A 25,698-nucleotide genomic window follows, 5' to 3' on the forward strand; every position below is an offset into this window, starting at 1 on the left:
GTAAAGAATAATAAATATTTTAGCTTCTGTTTTTTTGACGAAGAATATTTGTGAAATATTTCTTCAAACTTACTATGATCAAAATTCAAAAAAATTATTCTGGCAAATCTAGAAAATCTGTAGAATCAAATTTAAATCTTATTTCAAAGTATTTTGAATTTCTTTTAAAAAATTTGTTCTGGAAAATCTAGAAGAAATACTGATTCGTCTTTGTTAGAAATATAGCTTGGTCCAATTTGTTAAATATTCTAACAAAGTGCAGATTGGATTTTATTCAATTTAAAAACATGTCATCAAAATTCTAAAATGTATCTTAATCAGGAAAAATTACTAATGATGTTCCATAAATTATTTTTTAAATTTTTTCAAAAAGATTCAAATTAGCTAGTTTTTCTCTTCTTTTTGTCGGTTGAATTTTGAATTTTAAAGAGTCGAAATTGAAGATAAACTATGTTTCAAAATTATTATTTTTTTGTGTTTTCTCCTCTTTTAAACCGTTCAATTAAGTGTTTTTTTCATTATTTATTCCCTACAAAAAACCTTCCGTAAAAGGAAAAAAAAAATGTCACCCGCTCGCCTGTTCTAAAAATAGCTCAAAGAGCAGCACTTACCAGTGAGCTGCCTCTATTTTTTAAATTGTATTCATTTACTAGCAAGCTGGTCTCGCTTTGCTCGACATTTCTAATTCTAAAAGAGACAAAACTCAAATAGAATTTGAAAATCCACGAAAATATTTGAAAGACTTGGTCTTCACTTGGAATAAGCGGTAGAAAATGGATGGATGGATGGGTCTTCACTTGTTTAAATAAATTCATTTATTTTTTACTTTGCTTCTTATTACTTTTAGAAATACAATTTTAGAGAAAAAATACAACCTTAAAAAGGATTTTAGGATTTTTAAACAAATATACCTTTTTACCTTTTAAATTTCTTCCTCTTCTTTCCTGACAATTTAAATCAATGCTCAAGTAAAAAAAATTTTTTTTTATTATTGTAAAGAATAATAAATATTTTAGCTTCTGTTTTTTTGACGAAGAATATTTGTGAAATATTTCTTCAAACTTACTATGATCAAAATTCAAAAAAATTATTCTGGCAAATCTGTAGAATCAAATTTAAATCTTATTTCAAAGTATTTTGAATTTCTTTAAAAAAAATTTGTTCTGGAAAATCTAGAAGAAATACTGATTTGTCTTTGTTAGAAATATAGCTTGGTCCAATTTGTTAAATATTCTAACAAAGTGCAGATTGGATTTTATTCAATTTAAAAACATGTCATCAAAATTCTAAAATGTATCTTAATCAGGAAAAATTACTAATGATGTTCCATAAATTATTTTTTTAATTTTTTCAAAAAGATTCAAATTAGCTAGTTTTTCTCTTCTTTTTGTCGGTTGAATTTTGCATTTTAAAGAGTCGAAATTGAAGATAAACTATGTTTCAATTTTTTTTTATTTTTTTTTTGTGTGTTTTCTCCTCTTTTAAACCGTTCAATTAAGTGTTTTTTTTCATCATTTATTCCCTACAAAAAACCTTCCGTAAAAGGGGAAAAAAAATGTACGACGGAATGACAGACAGAAATACCCATTTTTTTATATATATAAATGTATTTATTTAGCTATTCTTGTTTAAATCACACTTACGTGTAACTTACAAATGACAATATATTTATTTATTTAAGTGTGTATCAAACTGGTAGCCCTTCGCATTAATCAGTACCCAAGAAGTAGTTTTTGGTTTCAAAAAGGTTGGTGACCCCTGTACTAGGGCATCAAATCAGTGTCAGTTGAGTCGGTCCATAGGTTGCCTGTAGGGATTTTTAATGTCCAGCAGATGTCAGTATTTAGTGACACAGTTTGCAATGTGTCGAAACGCTTCATGACGCCTCATCAACCCATCACTATCTTAAACTGTTCAACAATTTGCTCACCCATTTGTTGACAAAGTGGCGACCCTCGCCCCGTCCTTGTTTGTGAATGACTGAGCATTTCATGGAATCTACTTTTATACCCAATCATGGCACCCACCTGTTCCCAATTAGCCTGCACACCTGTGGGATGTTCCAAATAAGTGTTTGATGAGCATTCCTCAACTTTATCAGTATTTATTGCCACCTTTCCCAACTTCTTTGCAGGGCCGGCCCGTGGCATAGGCCGTATAGGCAAATGCTAAGGGCGCCGTCCATCAGGGGGCGCCACGCCAGTGCCACAAATGTTGGAGAAAAAAAAAAGAAAAAAAAAGTTGGTACTATTATTTCTAAATACAAAAAATAATCCCACGTTAATTAAAATGCAAAGTAAAGCCTATTTAATAGAAATATTATTTGTTACAACATTACGCCCCCTCCCTTCCCGTATCATGACTCTTTTTGGACGTCACCACATCAAAAAATCAACACAAGATGTCAAAACGGCCAAAACTGTCAGGTGCCCAGGGAAGAAAAAAGAGAAAAGAAGAGGAGGAGAAACGAGAAAAGACAAGAGGTAGCAGGTAGGTAACGTTAGCCTACATGAAATTATTTGTCTGTTACAGAATGTGATAGTAGCTGGCTTTTTAGCATTACGGCAATTGCTAACCAATAAATAGCTAGTTCTGTTTTAACGTCGGGTTAATATTGTGGAGGGGGCTAAATTGTTATGGAAAATAATAATGTAACGTTAGGTAATTACAGTACTCCCACCTTACATTCCTCAGGGACATTTGTATTAGATCTTTTAAGCAGGTGTTTTTTGTTTACATTGTTATTGCCTTCTGGTTAGCTAATGTTTGCCCTGCAGGTAATAGTCACTTTTCCACCCCTTTATATATTAGGTATAGTTGTAAGTAAAAAAAAAAAAAGGTCAAAGAGCTATTCAGTTTCTTGTGAGTATATACACTTCACTGCCGATGTGGGGGGGGGGGGGGGGCGACACCTAAAATCTTGCCTAGGGCGCCAGATTGGTTAGGGCCGGGCCTGCTTCTTTGTCACCTGTTGCTGGCATCAAATTCTAAAGTTAATGATTATTTGCAAAAAAAAAAAAAAAATGTTTATCAGTTTGAACATCAAATATGTTGTCTTTGTAGCATATTCAACTGAATATGGGTTGAAAATGATTTGCAAATTATTGTATTCCCAACTCATATGGAAACGGGGTTTGTATCATGTTTGTGTGCACGCATGTTCCAAATAAACCCCAAACTCAACTGTAAGCGTTGAGGTGAAATAAATGGGGAGAAAGATGCAAAAAAAAAGTCAACTCACGTCAGTGATGCTGCGTGCAAGATGCACGGCGCGCATGACGTCACCGCTCCATGTACCGTGCGCCATTTTGGAACGCGAGAAAAAAAAGAGAAAAAAAAAAAAATCACGGATAATTTGTGTGCTCTTGACAGACCCCCAAGTCTTCATTGTGGATCCTGGACCGTTTCTCCCGAGTTGAGGCGCGCGGGTCATCGGGGGTGGGGTGTTTTTTTTTTTATCGGAGAGTAAAAGCTGCTAAATGAAGCAATGGCGGGTGAGCTACTTTATATCATCACCTCGCTAGCTGTGTGGAAGAATGATGGCCTGGCTTGTCAACGTGATACTTGGCAAAACTCTCACTTCTTTTCTTTTTTTTTTTGTAACTATGTTGCAGGGGTTGCAGGAGGAAATGATTTCCAGTGGTGTTTCTCCCAAGTGAAAGGCGCCATAGATGAGGATGTTGCGGAAGGTATGTGGCTAACGCTAATGCTAACGTTAGCCTAGCCGCGGATAATGATGGTGCTCTTTTGGGCTTCGCGTGGGTTAGCTAGACGCGGTCGGCGCGGGTCAGCAGCGGCGGCTGGCGCGAGTGCGTGTGTGGGTTCATTCATGAAACGTCCGGTTTTTGTTTTGTTTTTCTCCCAACAATGAGAGGAAAGTGCTGCTAGCTAGCCGTATGCTAACATGGTGGCTAGGCTATTAAAGGGGGAGCGACCGAGGGCGTGACGTCATTGCGCTGCGCCCATAAATTGTCCCGTGTGACGTCACGACGCAGCTCATTCATTCAGCAACAACTCACAGAGTAGCCAGAAAATGTACTCAAGTAAGAGTACTGTTACTTTAGAGCAGGGGTGCTCACACTTTTTCTGCAGGCGAGCTACTTTTCAATTGATCAAGTCGTGCCTCATTCATATATATAATTTATATTTACTTATTTATGAAATATATGTTTTTGTTAACAAGTTAAAGGTGTTTAATGATAATGCAAGCATGTTTAACACATATAGTTAATATTGTTAAAAAAATGAAAACTGTTAAATGATAATACAAGTATGTTTAATACATCCATCCATCCATCCATCTTCTTCCGCTTATCCGAGGTCGGGTCGCGGGGGCAGCAGCCTAAGCAGGGAAGCCCAGACTTCCCTCTCCCCAGCCACTTCGTCCAGCTCTTCCTGTAGGACCCCGAGGCGTTCCCAGGCCAGCCGGGAGACATAGTCTTCCCAACGTGTCCTGGGTCTTCCCCGCGGCCTCCTACCGGTCGGACGTGCCCTAAACACCTCCCTAGGGAGGCGTTCGGGTGGCATCCTGACCAGATGCCCGAACCACCTCATCTGGCTCCTCTCGATGTGGAGGAGCAGCGGCTTTACTTTGAGCTCCTCCCGGATGACAGAGCTTCTCACCCTATCTCTAAGGGAGAGCCCCGCCACCCGGCGGAGGAAACTCATTTCGGCCGCTTGTACCCGTGATCTTGTCCTTTCGGTCATAACCCAAAGCTCATGACCATAGGTGAGGATGGGAACGTAGATCGACCGGTAAATTGAGAGCTTTGCCTTCCGGCTCAGCTCCTTCTTCACCACAACGGATCGATACAGCGTCCGCATTACTGAAGACGCCGCACCGATCCGCCTGTCGATCTCACGATCCACTCTTCCCTCACTCGTGAACAAGACTCCGAGGTACTTGAACTCCTCCACTTGGGGCACGATCTCCTCCCCAACCCGGAGATGGCACTCCACCCTTTTCCGGGCGATATATGTTTAATACATATAGTTAATATTGTTAACAACTTAAAGGTGTTTAAAGATAATACAAGCATGTTTAACACATATAGTTAATATTGTTAACAAGTTAAAGGTGTTTAAAGATAATACAAGCATGTTTAACACATATAGTTAATATTTTTAATAAGTTAAAGGTGTTTAAAGATAATACAAGCATGTTTAACACATATAGTTAATATTGTTAAAAAAAAAAATGATAAAATGGGTTGTACTTGTATAGCGCTTTTCTACCTTCAAGGTACTCAAAGCGCTTTGACACTACTTCCACATTTACCCATTCACACACACATTCACATACTGATGGAGGGAGCTGCCATGCAAAGCGCTAACCAGCACCCATCAGGAGCAAGGGTGAAGTGTCTTGCTCAGGACACAACGGACATGACGAGGTTGGTACTAGGTGGGGATTGAACCAGGGACCCTCAGGTCGCGCACGGCCACTCTTCCACTGCGCCACGCCGTTAACAAGTTAAAGGTGTTTAAAGATAATACAAGCATGTTTATCACACATAGTTAATATTGTTAATAAGTTAAAGGTGTTTAAAGATAATACAAGCATGTTTAACACATAGATTCCTTTCTTTCACGAAGACAAGAATATAAGTTGGTGTATTACGTGATTCTGATGACTTGCATTGATAGGAATCAGACAGTGGTGCTGATAACGTACGCATTTTCGAATGGAGGAGAAAAAAAAGTCCTCCTTTCTGTCCAATACCACATGAAAGTGGTTGGTGTTTGGCATCTTATTTGTCCAGCTTCCGTACTCCTTTGTATACACTTTACAAGAAATACATTGTCGGCAAACTCCGTAGCTTGCTAGCTTGTGCACGCCAGCTTTCTGAGACTCTTATTTTGTTAGCGCAACTGTGCAGTCGGTCTTTGGAGTTTTGACGACAGGTACGGCGCCAGAGTCTGTTGAAATAAAGTGTTTCTCGATTTCCTGTCGGTAATATTAATGAGCTGGCAGCAGCCAGCGTCATCTCAGAAGACCCTCGGGTGCCGTGAATGTCAATCAAGTGACGAAAGTGACGTCATAGTGAAGATTTATGATCGCTCATTTTTAGGACTGTTTTTTTAATGCCTGGCTGGTGATCGACTGACACACCCTCCGAGATCGACCGGTAGCTCGCGATCGACGTAATGAGCACCCCTGCTTTAGAGAGTGCTGAATTTCCCCCAGGGATCAATAAAGTACTTTCTATTCTATTCTATTATTACTCAAGTAAAAGCAAAAAGTATGTTGTGAAAAAACTACTCGATTGATTGATTGAGACTTTTAGGTTTGGTTGTTATCATCACTTCAGTCATCAACAATTGAGAACAAAGAAATAGACATTGAAACAGTGTAGGTCTGACTTGGTAGGATATGTACAGTAGGGATGTCCCGATCCAGGTTTTTGCACTTCCGATCCGATACCGATATTGTTTTTGCACTTCCGATCCGATACCGATACTGACCGATACTGGCCTATCCGAGCATGTATTAAAGTTTGAAGTTATTTAGCCTACTTAGTTGTCAGAATCATGTTGAAAAGGGTTTTAGTACTCTTGATAACAACTAGCCAGCTGAATTAGGGGAGTTTGAATAATACACAATGGTTGGTAACAAGAAACTGACCTGTTTATTCAAGGATAAACACAAAATAGACAAAATTATACATGACAAACAGAAATAGCATCATTGAAACTAGGGCTGGGCGATATGGCCTTTTTTTAATATTGCGATATTTTAAGGCCATATTGCGATACACGATATATATCTCGATATTTTGCCGTAGCCTTGAATGAACACTTGATGCATATAATCACAGCAGTATGATGATTCTGTGTGTTTTGATTGATTGATTGAGACTTTTATTAGTAGGTTGCACAGTGAAGTACATATTCCGTACAATTGACCACTAAATGGTAACACCCGAATAAGTTTTTCAACTTGTTTAAGTCGGGGTCCACTTAAATTGATTCATGATACAGATATATACTATCAGATATATACTATCATCATAATACAGTCATCACACAAGATAATCACATTGAATTATTTACATTATTTATAATCAAGGGTGTGGAGGGGGGCGCCGGATGTAAGTGTCAAAAAGACAGCCAAAAAAGTTTGATATGAGAATAAATCTAAAGTTAAAATATAGGGTAGAAATGCACCCATTTGCAGGAAATGTAGTCTTGATTTTCAACATTTTCTTTTAAGGCTTGCGTGTCTACATTAAAACATTCTTCTTCATACTGCATTAATATATGCTACTTTTAAACTTTCATGCAGAGAAGGAAATCACAACTAAAAAAATCAAAAAAAAATTCATACGGTGTTGATCTGGAAATTTTTGCCTAGGCATTTTGATGGTGTGGGCGTGTGGTACCGAATGGAGATAAGCGTCTCGACAGACGTCACAATATTTGAACAATGATGACGAAAACTGTTTTCTCTGTCGTGTCGGTGTGTCGAAAATTGTTATGCGCTTATTTTTTTATTTGATTTTGTGCGTGGCATATAATTGCTATGCGCAGAGGACGTTTAAACGGTGCGCAATTGCACAAGCGCGCACCTTAGAGAGAACGTTGCTCGCACGGCTGCGCTAGCATCACAGCTAACGTTAGCCATGCTGCTACCTCTCTGCTCGGGGAGGGCTTATACGTATGTGACGTATGACGTGACAGTATGTGACGTATGACGTGACAGTATGTGACGTGTGTAAGAAGGTGCGCTTGCTGTCTGTGAGAGGGAGACACAGGAAAGAGTGAGAAGAGCCTGTCGTGTAATGCCAGCAGCTAAAAGCAACTGCGTTAGAATCCACAGACCTGTGGATGTGTTGAAGGTGTGCTGGAAAATGCGGAACGGAAATTAGGGAGCAGCAGAAAAGTGGAATGTACTATTTAAATAGGTGCGTTGGAAAATTTTAACTGGATCTGGATCGGCATTTTCCCATGCCTTGCCGATACGCATTTTTTTGCAAATATCGGCGGCCGATCCGATCCAAATATCGGATCGGGACATCCCTAATGTACAGCAAGTAGTGGACATAGAGAGAGAGATCAGAAGGCATAAGAAAAAGTATCTACATTTGATAATTTACATTTGATTATTAACAATCCGGGTCGGGTGTTAGTTTAGGGTTGAAGTTGCCTGGAGGTGTACTTTTATTGTGGGTTTGAAGGAGGATAGAGATGCCCTTTCTTTTACACCTGTTGGGAGTGCATTCCATATTGATGTGGCATAAAAAGAGAATGAGTTAAGACCTTTGTTAGATCGGAATCTGGGTTTAACGTGGTTAGTGGAACTCCCCCTGGTGTTGTGGTTATGGCGGTCATTTACGTTAAGGCAGTGGTTCTCAACCTTTTTCAGTGATGTACCCCCTGTGAACATTATTTTAATTCAAGTACCCCCTAATCAGAGCAAAGCATTTTTGGTTGAAAAAAAGAGATAAAGAAGTAAAATACAGCACTATGTCATCAGTTTCTGATTTATTAAATTGTATAAAAGTGCAAAATATCGCTCATTTGTAGTGGTCTTTTTTTAACTAATTGGAAAAAAAGATATACAAATAACTAAAAACTTGTTGAAAAATAAACAAGTGATTCAATTCTAAATAAAGATTTCTACACATAGAAGTAATCATCAACTTAAAGTGCCCTCTTTGGGGATTGTCATAGAGATCCATCTGGATTCATGAACTTCATTCTAAACATTTCTTCACAAAAAAAAATAAATCTTTAACATCAATATTTATGGAACATGTCCACAAAAAAATCTAACTGTCAACACTAAATATTGCATTGTTGCATTTCTTTTCACAGTTCTTTTTGACAGACATTTTAGTGAGGGTCAAACCGTCATGGCATGGGGGAAACTCTGGGTTTATGGTAATGAATGGAATAGCCTACTTGATGTGATGTTCAGTTTATGAACTTGCATTCATATTTTGTTGAAGTATTATTCAATAAATATATTTATAAAGGATTTTTGAATTGTTGCTATTTTTAGAATAGTTTTTAAAAATCTCACGTACCCCTTGGCATACCTTCAAGTACCCCCAGGGGTACGCGTACCCCCATTTGAGAAACAGTGCGTTAAGGAAGTAGTTTGACATGTACTTCGGTATCAGGGAGGTGTAGCGGATTTTATAGACTAGGCTCAGTGCAAGTTGTTTTACTCTGTCCTCCACCCTGAGCCAGCCCACTTTGAAGAAGTCGGTAGGAGTGAGGTGTGATCTGGGGTGGAGGTCTAGAAGTAATCTGACTGTACTGATTAGAGATGCGCGGTTTGCGGACACAACCGCGGAGTCCGCGGATTATCCGCGGGTCGGGCGGTTGAAATAAAAAAAAATTAGATTTTATCCGCGGGTCGGGTCGGGCGGTTGAAATAAAAAAAAAATTAGATTTTAAATAGATTCAGGCGGGTGGCAGTTAAACCAATTCGGAAATATATATACATAGTTAAATGTTGTTACCCACATACGAAAAACGAGCAGGCACCTGCAGCATGCCACAACAGAAGAAGAAAAAAAAAAGAGATGGCAACGCCGGCAGCAAACGTGGTACGCGACAAACTAAAAAAGGGAATACTAAAGACCAGGGGAAAAAAAGGCCAGAAAAGTTCATCGTGGACTCGTTTTTATGAGGTTGTAAATCAGGATGATAGTAATGCTGGCCACGTGATTTTCAAGAGCTGCGACGCTGTTTATGTCTACGACAGTCACAAAACCGGGACATCTAACATGGTGCATCACATTTGTGCAAAACCCCGAACCTCCACAAACACCCTGAGCATGAGCAGTTTCGTCCGCCGTGATCCCAGAAGAGTGCCACAGGATGTTAAAACAAGATAGAACGCGCTTGGAGGTGCGCTCAGCGCGGCTCCCAAATGATTGCGCACTGGTGTGCGTCTGGGCCGTGACAGCGTGGCACGCATTGAATGTCTCTGCTGCATTGGATCGGTCTCCTTTCTTTAACAGGCAAAAGCTTTATAACCTCACTAATGCCTTGCATCGTCTATATTAGATAGATAACAACAGGCGGGTGGCGGATGGCGGGCGGGTGCGGTTTTGATTAAATGTTAGTTCGGGTGGATGGCGGATGGTTGACGACTTTTGTGATGCGGTTGCGGATGAAATAATTGCCTATCCGCGCATCTCTAGTACTGAGTAACTGATGAGTAACCTGTTCGTTTAATGATGACGGCAAAAAATAATGCACAAAAACATAAAAATAGCAATGAGCAAATTCAGAGCCAGGAATATCTCTTAAGCAACTAAAACAATGATATATATTAAATAATAATACATTAACGTAAAAAAAATTAAGGCAAATTGAGCCACAATAACTTAACAGCACCATAGGCTCAGTAGGCAGAGATTACAAAGGAAAATAACAAGTTAGCCTTTACGCAAACCATAAACTGATAGGTGTGGACTGCACCTGGGAACACACTGTGCACTTCTGATTGGTGTTTGTATGCATGTGTGTGTGTGTGTGTGTGTGTGTGTGTGTGTGTGTGTGTGTGTGTGTGTGTGTGTGTGTGTGTGTGTCTTTGTCTGTCTCTCTATGAGGCTGCAGTGCGTTAATAAATGTCCCCACACGATGTACATTTGACAGTGATTCATAGCTGGGAAGCTAACATCAGCCTACGGTGACAGCCAAAATATCTACTAACGTTACTTACCGCCATGTGCTTCCTCAAATTTGACGTTGAGTTCATGTAAGCTTAAGCTTGTTGTTGTTTTGCCGCCGAAACTTTATGTGCAGTTAATCATGTGACCGCCTGGCTCTGTTTGATTGGTGAAACGGAGTCAAACGTCACCAGTGACTATATTTGATTGGTGAAACGGAGTCAAACGTCACCAGTGACTGTATTTGATTGGTGAAACGCAGGCATGCATAGATCCTACTTTGAAGGTCTGTCTGACAAAGCAAAACAAACAAAGCGTGCATTAACAGATGGATAAAAATCAGTAGCGAGCTGAATGTAGATAAATGGAGCGGAGTAAAAGTAGCGTTTCTTCTCTATAAATATACTCAAGTAAAAGTAAAAGTATGTTGCATTAAAACTACTCTTAGAAGTACAATTTATCCCAAAAGTTACTCAAGTAGATGTAACGGAGTAAATGTAGCGTGTTACTACCCACCTCTGCAAACTTGTCAGTGTTGTAGGGAACCACAGCAGCATTCGTGTAATGCAATAATTGAAGAAAAAAAAAAAGCTTTCTCACCTTAATTTTTAATTTAACCTTCACAATGTAATGTACTTTTGTAATTAAGTGTAAAAAAAAATCCCTGTGCGTGTACTTTATCATTTGTCTGCTCATAACTTCTTGTGGTTTTTTTTATCATGAAACATTTTTGTTTATATGTCTCAATCTGGTGTGCATATAACTGCTATTTGTGGTTACATAGCTACTCGTTTTCAGTTTTTAAAAAGGATGTTGTGTCAAAAATCATTGTTTGTAAACACAACTACATTTGAATAAATTATGTAGTTATTTAAAAAACAACAAAAAAAACAACCGAAAAGCTGATTTGGATTTACACTGTATGAAAAATAAAATTAAAAAGGAATTTTACCTTTGCAACCTCATTAAACTATTGGCTAAGTTTTGTATTCATAAATGCAAGTTTATCAATACCCCACCTGTTTTGTGTGCCTTTAAAAAAAAATAATTAAAACTCTACTTTAAAACACTCTACCTCTAACAACCAAAAAGCTGTGAAAACTATGATGCTGTGTTCCAAATTTAAGTTATTTACTGAAATTGATTGAGCCTATGGCTTTGCACTTTGTTTGTTTTATATATATATATATATATATATTTATTTTTATTTTATATATATATATATATATATATATATATATATATATATATATTTTTATATATATATATATATATATTTTTTTTTTTTTATATATATATATTCATATTTATATTGCATTCTATTTTCCATCCATCCATCCATCCATCTTCTTCCGCTTATCCGAGGTCGGGTCGCGGGGCATTCTATTTTAGTTACTTTGAATTTACAACCCCCTGGCGCTGTTCTGTACTCTTTTTTTTTGTTGCTGTTTTTATACTTACTTTGATTATTATTTCTCAACTGTTTGTAAATCTTGAAATTTATAAATAAAGGTTTATAAAATAATAAAAAAAACAACCAAAAAGCTGTGAAAACGATGATGCTGTGTTCCAAATTTAAATTATTTACTGAACTTGTGTGAGCCTGTGGCTTTGCACTTTGTTATACATATACCGTATTTTCCGCACCATAAGGCGCCCTGGGTTATAAGCCGCGCCTTCAATGAACGGCATATTTCAAAACTTTGTCCACCTATAAGACGCCCCGTGTTATAAGCCGCATCTAACTGCGCTAAAGGAATGTCAAAAAACAGTCAGATAGGTCAGTCAAACTTTAATAATATATTAAAAACCAGCGTGATGTGGGCGCGCACGGAGTCGTATATCAACATGGACGGAGCTGCGTGAAAAAAGCCACCCGGCCTCTTCGCGTAAACTTACCTTAACCACTCGCTCATCTTTTCTTCATCCATCCCTTCGAGTTAGCTTTTATGATGACGCCGGCTGGAAAGGTCTCTTTTGGCAAGGTCTTCCTTTTGAATATCACCATGGGTGGAAGTTTCTGGCCATTAGCATGGCAAGCTAGAACCACAGTGAAGGATGACTTCTCATTCCCTGTGGTGCGAATATTCACCGTACGTGCTCCCGTTGTATCCACAGTGCGGTTCACAGGAATATCAAAAGTCAGTGGAACCTCGTCCATGTTGATAATGTTCTCTGGCCGGATCTTTTTTTCAGCTATCTTGTTTTTACAATATGCACGGAAAGTAGCCAGCTTTTCTTGAAAGTCTTTAGGCAGTTGCTGTGAAATAGTAGTCCGTGTGCGGATGGAGAGATTGCGTCTTTTCATGAACCGGAAACCTGTCGCTTAGTAGGAGCCATTTTGTGGTCTTTACAGATGTAAACACACAAAGGAAATGAAACGTAATATCCGCGCGCTTCTTCTTCTTCTACGCGGGCGGGTGGTTGCTTACAGTAGAAGAAGAAGCGCTTCCTGTTCTATGGGGGCGGGTGCTTACCTTGGCGGTTGCTTGCGTAGAAGAAGAAGCACTTCCTCTTCTACGGGGAAAAAAGATGGCGGCTGTTTACCGTAGTTGCGAGACCGAAACTTTATGAAAATTAATCTTAATATTAATCCATATATAAAGCGCACCGGGTTATAAGGCGCACTGTCAGCTTTTGAGAAAATTTGTGGTTTTTAGGTGCGCCTTATAGTGCGGAAAATACGGTGTATATATATATATATATATATATATTTTTTTGCATTCTATTTTAGTTACTTTATTGAGTTTACAACCCCCTAGCACTGTTTTATACTGTTTTTGTACTTATTTTGATTATTATTATTTCTCAATTGTTTGTAAATGTTGCAATTTATAAATAAAGGTTTATAAAATTTAAAAAAAAAAAAACTGTACAGTAGCAAAATATAATGAGAGCAAGCTAAAACTATCGTTAAAGTACATTTATTTATAAATATAATGGTGCTTAGTTGACATTGTCACTGTTAGATTGTTCTTATTTAAAGTAAAAAGGTTATTGTTTGTTGTCAGTGCTCCATCATACTGAGTTCAAGGTATTTTTTTAGATTTTTCCTCTCGTATGTAACAAAAATAGGTAATAAACAACTCTGGGCATGGTACAGTTTTACACAAACTACAAATACACTGAAACACAGCAGAGTGCAGTTAAATTGTTCCCCAGTGGGATTGTAATTATAACAAACAGACATTTATTTACAAATAGTGTTTAATTCATGCTTGCCAGGGATGAGCATTCATTTGAATCTTTCCTTCATCGGCTACGTGGAAAATTAATGATCAGATCATACAATTAAACCTAATTTAAATTGTTCTTAGTCATAATATTAAATAAGCCAACACCCGATACCTGTAGGCAGTATATTAATTACAAATGTATAATACAATTATATCTATTTTAAATTGTTCTTAGTCATTTTCATTAAACAAGCCAACACACAATACCTGTAGGCAGTATATTAATTAGAAATGTATTTAAAAAAAAACATGTTTGATTAATACTGACCAGAGATTGCCATTGATTACGTTCCCTTGATTGAAAAAGTAAAAAAAAAAGTAAAAATGTACCATAGTAGCAATATAACATATATGTAATATTTGACCCCATGTGATTATAAGGAAATTAATTAAGATATTTTTACACCGCTTCACCCCCCGTGACCCCGTAAGGGACAATCGGTAGAAAACGGATGGATGGATAATGCACACAAGGGCGAAAACAAAAGGTATAAAGTAGACTAAAAATGTACCATAGTAGCAATATAACATATATGTAATTTTTACATATTATATATACAGTATATAATATATACTGATATATTATATTATATTGTTATATAATATATACAATATATAACAAATCCCAATTATCATGTACAATATTACAGTATATGTAATAGCTGCAGCAAAAAAAAACCAAAAATTTAGTTTGACCCCAGTGGACTACACCAATACCTGTGATTATAAGGAAATTAATTCAGATATTTTTACACCGCTTCACCCCCCGTGACCCCGTAAGGGACAATCGGTAGAAAACGGATGGATGGATAATGCACACAAGGGCGAAAACAAAAGGTATAAAGTAGACTAAAAATGTACCATAGTAGCAATATAACATATATGTAATTTTTACATATTATATATACAGTATATAATATATACTGATATGTTATATTATACTGTTATATAATATATACAATATATAACAAATCCCAATTATCATGTACAATATTACAGTATATGTAATAGCTGCAGCAAAAAAAAAAATAATTTAGTTTGACCCCAGTGGCCTACACCCAATACCTGTGATTATAAGGAAATTAATTCAGATATTTTTACACCGCTTCACCCCCCGTGACCCCGTAGGGGACAATCGGTAGAAAACGGATGGATGGATAATGCACACAAGGGCGAAAACAAAAGGTATAAAGTAGACTAAAACTGTACCATAGTAGCAATATAACATATATGTAATATTTACATGTTATATATACAGTATATAATATATACTGATATATTATATTATATTATATTGTTATATAATATATACAATATATAACAAATCCCAATTATCATGTACAATATTACAGTACCGGTATATGTAATAACTGCGGCAAAAAAAAAAAAAAATTTAGTTTGACCCCAGTGGCCTACACCCAATACCTGTGATTATAAGGCAATTAATTCAGATATTTTTACACCGCTTCACCCCCCGTGACCCCATAAGGGACAATCGGTAGAAAACGGATGGATGGATAATGCACACAAGGGCGAAAACAAAAGGTATAAAGTAGACTACCGTATTTTCCGCACTATAAGGCGCACCGGGTTATTAGCCGCACCTTCAATGAATTACATATTTCATAACTTTGTCCACCAATAAGCCGCCCCGGATTATAAGCCGCGCCTACGCTGCGCTAAAGGGAATGTCAAAAAAACAGTCAGATAGTTCAGTCAAACTTTAATAATATATTGAAAACCAGCGTTCTAACAACTCTGTCCCAAAATGTACGCAAATGTGCAATCACAAACATAGTAAAATTCAAAATGGTGTAGAGCAATAGCAACATAATGTTGCTCGAACGTTAATGTCACAACACACAAAATAAACATAGCGCTCACCTTCTGAAGTTATTCTTCATTCGTAAATCCTTCGAATTCTTCGTCTTCGGTGTCCGAATTGAAAAGTTGCGCAAGCGTGGGATCCAAAATGGCCGGTTCCGTCTCGTCGAAGTCATCGGAGTCAGTGTCGCTGTTGTTGTCCAGTAGTTCTGTGAATCCTGCCTTCCGGAAAGCTCGGACCACAGTTGTGACCGAAATATCTGCCCAGGCATTTACGATCCACTGGCAAATGTTGGCGTATGTCGTCCGGCGCTGTCTGCCCGTCTTAGTGAAGGTGTGTTCGCCTTCGGAGCTGTGTGAAAAAAGCCACCCGGCCTCTTCGCGTAAACTTCCCTTAACCACTCGCTCATCTTTTCTTCATCCATCCATCCCTTCGAGTTAGCTTTTATGATGACGCCGGCTGGAAAGGTCTCTTTTGGCAAGGTCTTCCTTTTGAATATCACCATGGGTGGAATTTAGCATGGCAAGCTAGAACCACAGTGAAGGATGACTTCTCATTCCCTGTGGTGCGAATATTCACCGTACGTGCTCCCGTTCCACAGTGCGGTTCACAGGAATATCAGTTGCTGTGAAATACGGTAGTAATCCGTGTGCGGATGGAGAGATTGCGTCTTTTTATGAACCGGATCCTTGTCGCTTAGTAGGAGCCATTTTGTGGTCTTTACAGATGTAAACAGGAAATGAAACGTACGGTGATATCCGCGCGTTTTTTCTTCTTCTTCCGGGGGCGGGTGGTTGCTTACAGTAGAAGAAGAAGCGCTTCCTGTTCTATGGGGGCGGGTGCTTTCCTTGGCGGTTGCTTGCGTAGAAGAAGAAGCGCTTCCTGTTCTACCGGGAAAAAAGATGGCGGCTGTTTACCGAAGTTGCGAGATCGAAACTTTATGAAAATGAATCGTAATAAAGCGCACCGGGTTATAAGGCGCACTGTCAGCTTTTTAGAAAATTTGTGGTTTTTAGGTGCGCCTTATAGTGCGGAAAATACGGTATATGTACCGGTAAAAGCTGCAGCAAAAAAAAACCAAAAATTTAGTTTGACCCCAGTGGCCTAAACCCAATACCTGTGATTATAAGGAAATTAATTCAGATATTTTTACACCGCTTCACCCCCCGTGACCCCGTAAGGGACAATCGGTAGAAAACGGATGGATGGATAATGCACACAAGGGCGAAAACAAAAGGTATAAAGTAGACTAAAAATGTACCATAGTAGCAATATAACATATACGGTATGTAATATTTACATATTATATATACAGTATATAATATATACTGATATATTATATTATATTGTTATATAATACATACAATATATAACAAATCCCAATTATCATGTACAATATTACAGTATATGTAATAGCTGCGGCAAAAAAAAACCAAAATTTAGTTTGACCCCAGTGGCCTAAACCCAATACCTGTGATTATAAGGAAATTAATTCAGATATTTTTACACCGCTTCACCCCCCGTGACCCCGTAAGGGACAATCGGTAGAAAACGGATGGATGGATAATGCACACAAGGGCGAAAACAAAAGGTATAAAGTAGACTAAAAATGTACCATGGTAGCAATATAACATATATGTAATATTTACATATTATATATACAGTATATAATACATACTGATATATTATATTATATTGTTATATAATATATACAATATATAACAAATCCCAATTATCATGTACAATATTACAGTATATGTAATAGCTGCAGCAAAAAAAAAAAAAAAAAAGTAGTTTGACCCCAGTGGCCTAAACCCAATACCTGTGATTATAAGGAAATTAATTCAGATATTTTTACACCGCTTCACCCCCCGTGACCCCGTAAGGGACAATCGGTAGAAAACGGATGGATGGATAATGCACACAAGGGCGAAAACAAAAGGTATAAAGTAGACAAAAAATGTACCATAGTAGCAATATAACATATATGTAATATTTACATATTATATATACAGTATATAATATATACTGATATATTATATTGTTATATAATATATACAATATATAACAAATCCCAATTATCATGTACAATATTACAGTATATGTAATAGCTGCAGCAAAAAAAAAAAAATTTAGTTTGACCCCAGTGGCCTACACCCAATACCTATGATTATAAGGAAATTAATTCAGATATTTTTACACCGCTTCACCCCCCGTGACCCCGTAAGGGACAATCGGTAGAAAACGGATGGATGGATAATGCACACAAGGGCGAAAACAAAAGGTATAAAGTAGACTAAAACTGTACCATAGTAGCAATATAACATATATGTAATATTTACATATTATATATACAGTATATAATATATACTGATATATTATATTATATTGTTATATAATATATACAATATATAACAAATCCCAATTATCATGTACAATATTACAGTATATGTAATAGCTGCAGCAAAAAAAACCCAAAAATTTAGTTTGACCCCAGTGGCCTAAACCCAATACCTGTGATTATCAGGAAATTAATTCAGATATTTTTACACCGCTTCACCCCCCGTGACCCCGTAAGGGACAATCGGTAGAAAACGGATGGATGGATAATGCACACAAGGGCGAAAACAAAAGGTATAAAGTACCGTATTTTCCGCACCATAAGGCGCCCTGGGTTATAAGCCGCGCCTTCAATGAACGGCATATTTCAAAACTTTGTCCACCTATAAGCCGCCCCGTGTTATAAGCCGCATCTAACTGCGCTAAAGGAATGTCAAAAAAACAGTCAGATAGGTCAGTCAAACTTTAATAATATATTAAAAACCAGCGTGATGTGGGCGCGCATGGAGTCGTATATCAACATGGACGGAGCTGCGTGAAAAAAGCCACCCGGCCTCTTCGCGTAAACTTAAACTTACCTTAACCACTCGCTCATCTTTTCTTCATCCATCCCTTCGAGTTAGCTTTTATGATGACGCCGGCTGGAAAGGTCTCTTTTGGCAAGGTCTTCCTTTTGAATATCACCATGGGTGGAAGTTTCTGGCCATTAGCATGGCAAGCTAGAACCACAGTGAAGGATGACTTCTCATTCCCTGTGGTGCGAATATTCACCGTACGTGCTCCCGTTGTATCCACAGTGCGGTTCACAGGAATATCAAAAGTCAGTGGAACCTCGTCCATGTTGATAATGTTCTCTGGCCGGATCTTTTTTTCAGCTATCTTGTTTTTACAATATGCACGGAAAGTAGCCAGCTTTTCTTGAAAGTCTTTAGGCAGTTGCTGTGAAATAGTATTCCGTGTGCGGATGGAGAGATTGCGTCTTTTCATGAACCGGATCCCTGTCACTTGGTAGGAGCCATTTTGTGGTCTTTACAGATGTAAACACACAAAGGAAATGAAACGTACGGTATATCCGCGCGCTTTTTCTTCTTCTACGCGGGCGGGTGGTTGCTTACAGTAGAAGAAGAAGCGCTTCCTGTTCTATGGGGGCGGGTGCTTACCTTGGCGGTTGCTTGCGTAGAAGAAGAAGCGCTTCCTGTTATACCGGGAAAAAATATGGCGGCTGTTTACCGAAGTTGCGAGACCGAAACTTTATGAAAATGAATCTTAATATTTATCCATATATAAAGCGCACCGGGTTATAAGGCGCACTGTCAGCTTTTGAGAAAATTTGTGGTTTTTAGGTGCGCCTTATAGTGCGGAAAATACGGTATATAATACATACTGATATATTGTATTATTATAATATATTATATTGTTATATAATATATAACAAATCCCAACTATCATGTACAATATTCCAGTATATGCAACAGATGCAGCAAAAAATAAATAAAAATTGAGTTTGACCGCTGTGGCCTACACCCAATACCTGTGATTATAAGGAAATTAATTCAGATATTTTTACACCGCTTCACGGATTTGTTGTATCTATTTTCAGCCGACATAATCTCCACGGTTGAATTCAACTATTCCGGAGAGCTGCTGGCCACGGGAGACAAAGGAGGCAGAGTGGTGATATTTCAGCACGAACAGGAGGTCATTATCCCTGCATTGTATGAATTTAATTCATTCATTGTTTAATTGTGATGTTTCTGCTTCTTCCCCCCCCCCCCAGTCCAAAAATCGTCCACACCTGCGCGGGGAGTACAACGTTTATAGCACTTTTCAGAGTCACGAGCCTGAATTTGACTATTTGAAAAGTTTAGAAATTGAGGAGAAAATCAATAAAATTAGATGGCTTCCCCAACAAAACGCTGCTCACTTTCTACTTTCAACAAACGGTAAGAGATGACTTTTTTTTTTCTTTTTCCTCTCCATATTAAACACTTATTTGCCCATTTCTTCCCAGATAAAACTATCAAATTGTGGAAAATAAGTGAACGAGACAAACGAGCGGAAGGGTACAACCTGAAATATGAAGACGGACGCCTTTTAGACCCTTTTAGAATCACCTCTCTACGGGTACGTCCCCCTTTTGTCACCCGTGTCACTAGGGGTGTAACGGTACACAAAAATTTTGGTTCGGTACGTACCTCGGTTCAGAGGTCACGGTTCGGTTCGTTTTCGGTACAGTAAGAAAACAACAAAATATAAATTTTTTGGTTATTTATTTACCAAATTTGTAAACAATGGCTTTATCCTTTTAAAATTGGGAACACTATAATAATATATATATAATAATTATTAATTATTAATAATTAATATATATATAATAATTATTAATTATTAATAATTAATATATATAATAATTCTGCCCACGTTAATCATCATTAAACTGCCTCAAGTTGTTGCTCAGATTAAATAAAATGACAAAACTTTTCTTCTACATATAAAAAGTGCAACATTAAACAGTTTCAAGTCAACTCATCATGCTTCATTTATTACAGCATTTGGAAAGCCTGTAGTTGATTTTTATTATGTAAATGTTATATTTTTATCAACATGTGATAGCAGGGACCCTGCCATTCAAAACTAGGCTGCTACATTACTAATGATTAATGTAACTATAGCTGGAAAAATGGTACAATAGCAATAAGGGAGACTATTCATCCCCGAACACCATGGAGTTCATGTAGGCTTAATGATGCACTTACATTATTATATCAACTATCCGAGACAGAAACTCTTCATTTAACATAATGTCCTGCTTCAACACAGCTCAATCAACACAGAAAAAGGTAAAGTGAAATAACAGACAGACAGGGCTTTGCTGTCCGTAACACACACACACACCGCAAAATGAGCTAACGTTACGCTAAAAGCGAATTAGCCTTCACTTCAAGCCAGGACTGCGAGCGAGCTGAGCTGCCGTTATTATTTCTAGAAGGTCAACGGGCTCATAGTGATGTTACTAGTAGTTGACTGGGAGGTGTTTATTATCATTTGGGGAGAGTCCGCTGCCTGATGATTACCTGCTAAGCGCTCTGAATACGCACTGCTGATTGGCTGTTACCTCTCTGTTTGTAACCAATCAGATGGTTGTGTGGGTGGGACAATGCTGGGTGTGTGTAGAGGACTGACAAACAGAGGCAGAAGGAAGCGGAGGCGGCTACTTAATGTTCGTGTGGAAACTCGTTCGGTACACCTCCGAACCGAACCGAAACCCCCGTACCGAAACGGTTCAATAAATACAAATACACGTACCGTTACACCCCTAGGTGTCACCCTTGACCCTCCCTGACAGGTGCATTATTGTGGGTGCCTTTCAGGTACCAGTGCTGATGCCAATGGATCTCATGGTAGAAGCCAGCCCACGGAGGATCTTTGCAAATGCGCACACCTATCACATTAATTCCATTTCTGTAAATAGTGACCATGAAACGTACCTCTCTGCAGATGACCTAAGAATAAATCTATGGCACTTGGAAATCACAGACAGAAGTTTTAGTATCCTTTTTCTGGTTTGGTTTGGTTACGCCGCCGCACTGCCGGTTGTCGCCCTTGACCCCGCCCCCCCCCTCCCAGATATTGTAGACATCAAGCCCGCCAACATGGAGGAGCTCACTGAAGTGATCACGGCTGCAGAGTGCCATCCTCACCAATGCAATGTATTTGTGTACAGCAGTAGCAAAGGCACCATTCGCCTGTGTGACATGCGAGCGGCCGCACTCTGCGACAGGCACTCGAAGTGTGAGTAGTCGTCCCGCTCGTCACTTCCCAATCAGCATTTTCTAACCTACCCTCTCGCCAAAGTCTTCGAGGAGCCCGAGGACCCCAGCAGCCGCTCGTTCTTCTCCGAGATCATCTCGTCCATCTCCGACGTGAAGTTCAGTCACAGCGGGCGCTACATGATGACACGTGACTACCTCTCGGTCAAAGTATGGGACCTCAATATGGAGAACAGGCCAGTGGAGACGTATCAGGTGAGTACATCATGCTTTCAACAGGGATAACTTCAATGGTGGGCCGTCATCTCCGCTGGCCTAACATAACCACAAATCATGATCACGATTAAAGTATTTTTGATTTTACTTTCCCTAAATATATAAAAGTAGAGATGTCCGATAATATCGGGCTGCCGATGTGTGTGTTTTTGTGTGACTGTAAACGCATCACTGACAGGGAAACGACCTGGAATGACACATCATGTGCGGTTGGAGTTGTCTGACTTTTTGTGTGCCTGTAAACGCATCACTGACAGGACCTGGAATGACACATCATGTGCGGTGTTGGAGTTGTCCGACTTTTTGTGTGGCTGTAAACACATCGCTGGCAGGGAAACGACCTGCAATGACACATCATGTGTGGTCTTGGAGTTGTCCGACTTTTTGTGTGGCTGTAAACGCATCACTGACAGGACCTGGAATGACACATCATGTGCGGTGTTGGAGTTGTCCGACTTTTTGTGTGGCTGTAAACACATCGCTGACAGGACCTGGAATGACACATCATGTGCGGTGTTGGAGTTGTCCGACTTTTTGTGTGGCTGTAAATGCATCACTGACAGGGAAACGACCTGCAATGACACATCATGTGCGGTCTTGGAGTTGTCCGACTTTTTGTGTGGCTGTAAACGCATCACTGACAGGACCTGGAATGACACATCATGTGCGGTGTTGGAGTTGTCCGACTTTTTGTGTGGCTGTAAACGCATCACTGACAGGACCTGGAATGACAAATCATGTGCGGTGTTGGAGTTGTCCGACTTTTTGTGTGGCTGTAAACACATCGCTGACAGGACCTGGAATGACACATCATGTGCGGTGTTGGAGTTGTCCGACTTTTTGTGTGGCTGTAAACACATCGCTGGCAGGGAAACGACCTGCAATGACACATCGTGTGCGGTGTTGGAGTTGTCCGACTTTTTGTGTGGCTGTAAACGCATCACTGACAGGACCTGGAATGACACATCATGTGCGGTGTTGGAGTTGTCCGACTTTTTGTGTGGCTGTAAACACATCGCTGGCAGGACCTGGAATGACACGTTATGTGCGGTGTTGGAGTTGTCCGACTTTTTGTGTGGCTGTAAACGCATCACTGACAGGACCTGGAATGACACATCATGTGCGGTGTTGGAGTTGTCCGACTTTTTGTGTGGCTGTAAAAAACATCGCTGGCAGGGAAACGACCTGCAATGACACATCGTGTGCGGTGTTGGAGTTGTCCGACTTTTTGTGTGGCTGTAAATGCATCACTGACAGGGAAACGACCACGGAATGGCACATCATCTGCGGTGTTGGAGTTGTCCGACTTTTTGTGTGGCTGTAAACGCATCACTGACAGGGAAACGACCATGCGGTGTTGGAGTTGTCCGACTTTTTGTGTGGCTGTAAACGCATCACTGGCAGGGAAACGACCTGGAATGAAACATTATGTGTGGTGTTGGAGTTGTCCGACTTTTTGTCTGGCTGTGAACGCATCACTGACAGGGAAACGACCATGCGGTGTTGGAGTTGTCCGACTTTGTGTGTGGCTGTAAACGCATCACTGACAGGTAAACGACCTGGAATGACACATTATGTGCGGTGATGGAGTTGTCCGACTTTCTGTGTGGCTGTAAACGCATCACTGACAGGGGAATGACACATCATGTGCGGTGTTGGAGTTGTCCGACTTTTTGTCTGCCTGTAAACGCATCACTGACAGGGAAACGACCGTGCGGTGTTGGAGTTGTCCGACTTTTTGTGTGGCTGTAAACGCATCACTGGCAGGGAAACGACCTGGAGTGACACATTATGTGCAGTGTTGGAGTTGTCTGACTTTTTGTCTGGCTGTAAACGCATCACTGACAGGGAAACGACCTGGAGTGACACATTATGTGCGGTGTTGGAGTTGTCCGACTTTTTGTCTGGCTGTAAACGCATCACTGACAGGGAAACGACCGTGCGGTGTTGGGAGTTGTCCCACTTTTTGTGTGGCTGTAAACGCATCACTGACAGGGAAACGACCTGGAATGACACATTATGTGCGGTGATGGAGTTGTCCGACTTTCTGTGTGGCTGTAAACGCATCACTGACAGGGGAATGACACATCATGTGCGGTGTTGGAGTTGTCCGACTTTTTGTCTGACTGTAAACGCATCACTGGCAGGGAAACGACCTGGAATGAAACATTATGTGCGGTGTTGGAGTTGTCCGACTTTGTGTGTGGCTGTAAACGCATCACTGACAGGTAAACGACCTGGAATGACACATTATGTGCGGTGATGGAGTTGTCCGACTTTCTGTGTGGCTGTAAACGCATCACTGACAGGGGAATGACACATCATGTGCGGTGTTGGAGTTGTCCGACTTTTTGTCTGCCTGTAAACGCATCACTGACAGGGAAACGACCGTGCGGTGTTGGAGTTGTCCGACTTTTTGTGTGGCTGTAAACGCATCACTGGCAGGGAAACGACCTGGAGTGACACATTACGTGCGGTGTTGAAGTTGTCCGACTTTTTGTGTGGCTGTAAACGCATCACTGGCAGGGAAACGACCTGGAATGACACATTATGTGCGGTGTTGGAGTTGTCCGAATTTCTGTGTGGCTGTAAACGCATCACTGACAGGGAAACGATCGTGCGGTGTTGGAGTTGTCCGACTTTTTGTCTGGCTGTAAACTTATCACTGACAGGGAAATGACCTGAAATGACACATCATGTGCGGTGTTGGAGTTGTCCGACATTTTGTGTGGCTGTAAACGCATCACTGGCAGGCAAATGACCTGGAGTGACACATCTTGTGCGGTCTTGGAGTTGTCCGACTTTTTGTGTGGCTGTAAACGCATCACTGACAGGACCTGGAATGACACATCATGTGCGGTGTTGGAGTTGTCCGACTTTTTGTGTGGCTGTAAACACATCGCTGGCAGAGAAACGACCTGCAATGACACATTGTGTGCGGTGTTGGAGTTGTTCGAATTTTTGTGTGGCTGTAAATGCATCACTGACAGGGAAACGACCTGGAATGGCACATCATCTGCGGTTTTGGAGTTGTCCAACTTTTTGTCTGGCTGTAAACGCATCACTGACAGGGAAACGACCGTGCGGTGTTGGAGTTGTCCGACTTTTTGTGTGGCTGTAAACGCATCACTGGCAGGGAAACGACCTGGAGTGACACATTACGTGCGGTGTTGAAGTTGTCCGACTTTCTGTGTGACTGTAAACGCAACACTGACAGGGGAATGACACATCATGTGCGGTATTGGAGTTGTCTGACATTTTGTGTGGCTGTAAACGCATCACTGACAGGGAAACGATCGTGCGGTGTTGGAGTTGTCCGACTTTTTGTCTGGCTGTAAACTTATCACTGACAGGGAAATGACCTGGAATGACACATCATGTGCGGTGTTGGAGTTGTCCGACATTTTGTGTGGCTGTAAACGCATCACTGGCAGGGAAACGACCTGGAATTAAACATTATGTGCGGTGTTGGAGTTGTCCGACTTTTTGTCTGGCTGTAAACGCATCACTGACAGGGAAACAACCGTGCAGTGTTGGAATTGTCCGACTTTTTGTGTGGCTATAAACGCATCACTGACAGGGAAACGATCGTGCGGTGTTGGAGTTGTCCGACTTTTTGTGTG

At 39.9% G+C, this 25,698-nt stretch overlaps 1 protein-coding gene across 1 annotated transcript in view; it reads left to right on the top strand.

Moving 5' to 3' along the window:
• The first annotated feature begins 3,293 nt into the window (after positions 1-3,293).
• Positions 3,294-25,698, top strand: part of LOC133611379 (serine/threonine-protein phosphatase 2A 55 kDa regulatory subunit B delta isoform) — a 28,709-nt gene continuing 6,304 nt past the window's right edge. The window contains exons 1-8 of the mRNA XM_061968104.1: positions 3,294-3,494; positions 3,615-3,689; positions 19,630-19,727; positions 19,807-19,972; positions 20,041-20,153; positions 21,401-21,578; positions 21,657-21,821; positions 21,885-22,054. Coding sequence (XP_061824088.1) covers positions 3,488-3,494; positions 3,615-3,689; positions 19,630-19,727; positions 19,807-19,972; positions 20,041-20,153; positions 21,401-21,578; positions 21,657-21,821; positions 21,885-22,054 — 972 coding nt within the window. The 5' untranslated portion in view covers positions 3,294-3,487. The remainder of the gene's footprint in view (positions 3,495-3,614; positions 3,690-19,629; positions 19,728-19,806; positions 19,973-20,040; positions 20,154-21,400; positions 21,579-21,656; positions 21,822-21,884; positions 22,055-25,698) is intronic.

Source organism: Nerophis lumbriciformis, linkage group LG02 (genome assembly GCF_033978685.3).
Source record: "Nerophis lumbriciformis linkage group LG02, RoL_Nlum_v2.1, whole genome shotgun sequence".
In the NCBI taxonomy this organism is placed as follows: Eukaryota; Metazoa; Chordata; class Actinopteri; order Syngnathiformes; family Syngnathidae; genus Nerophis; species Nerophis lumbriciformis.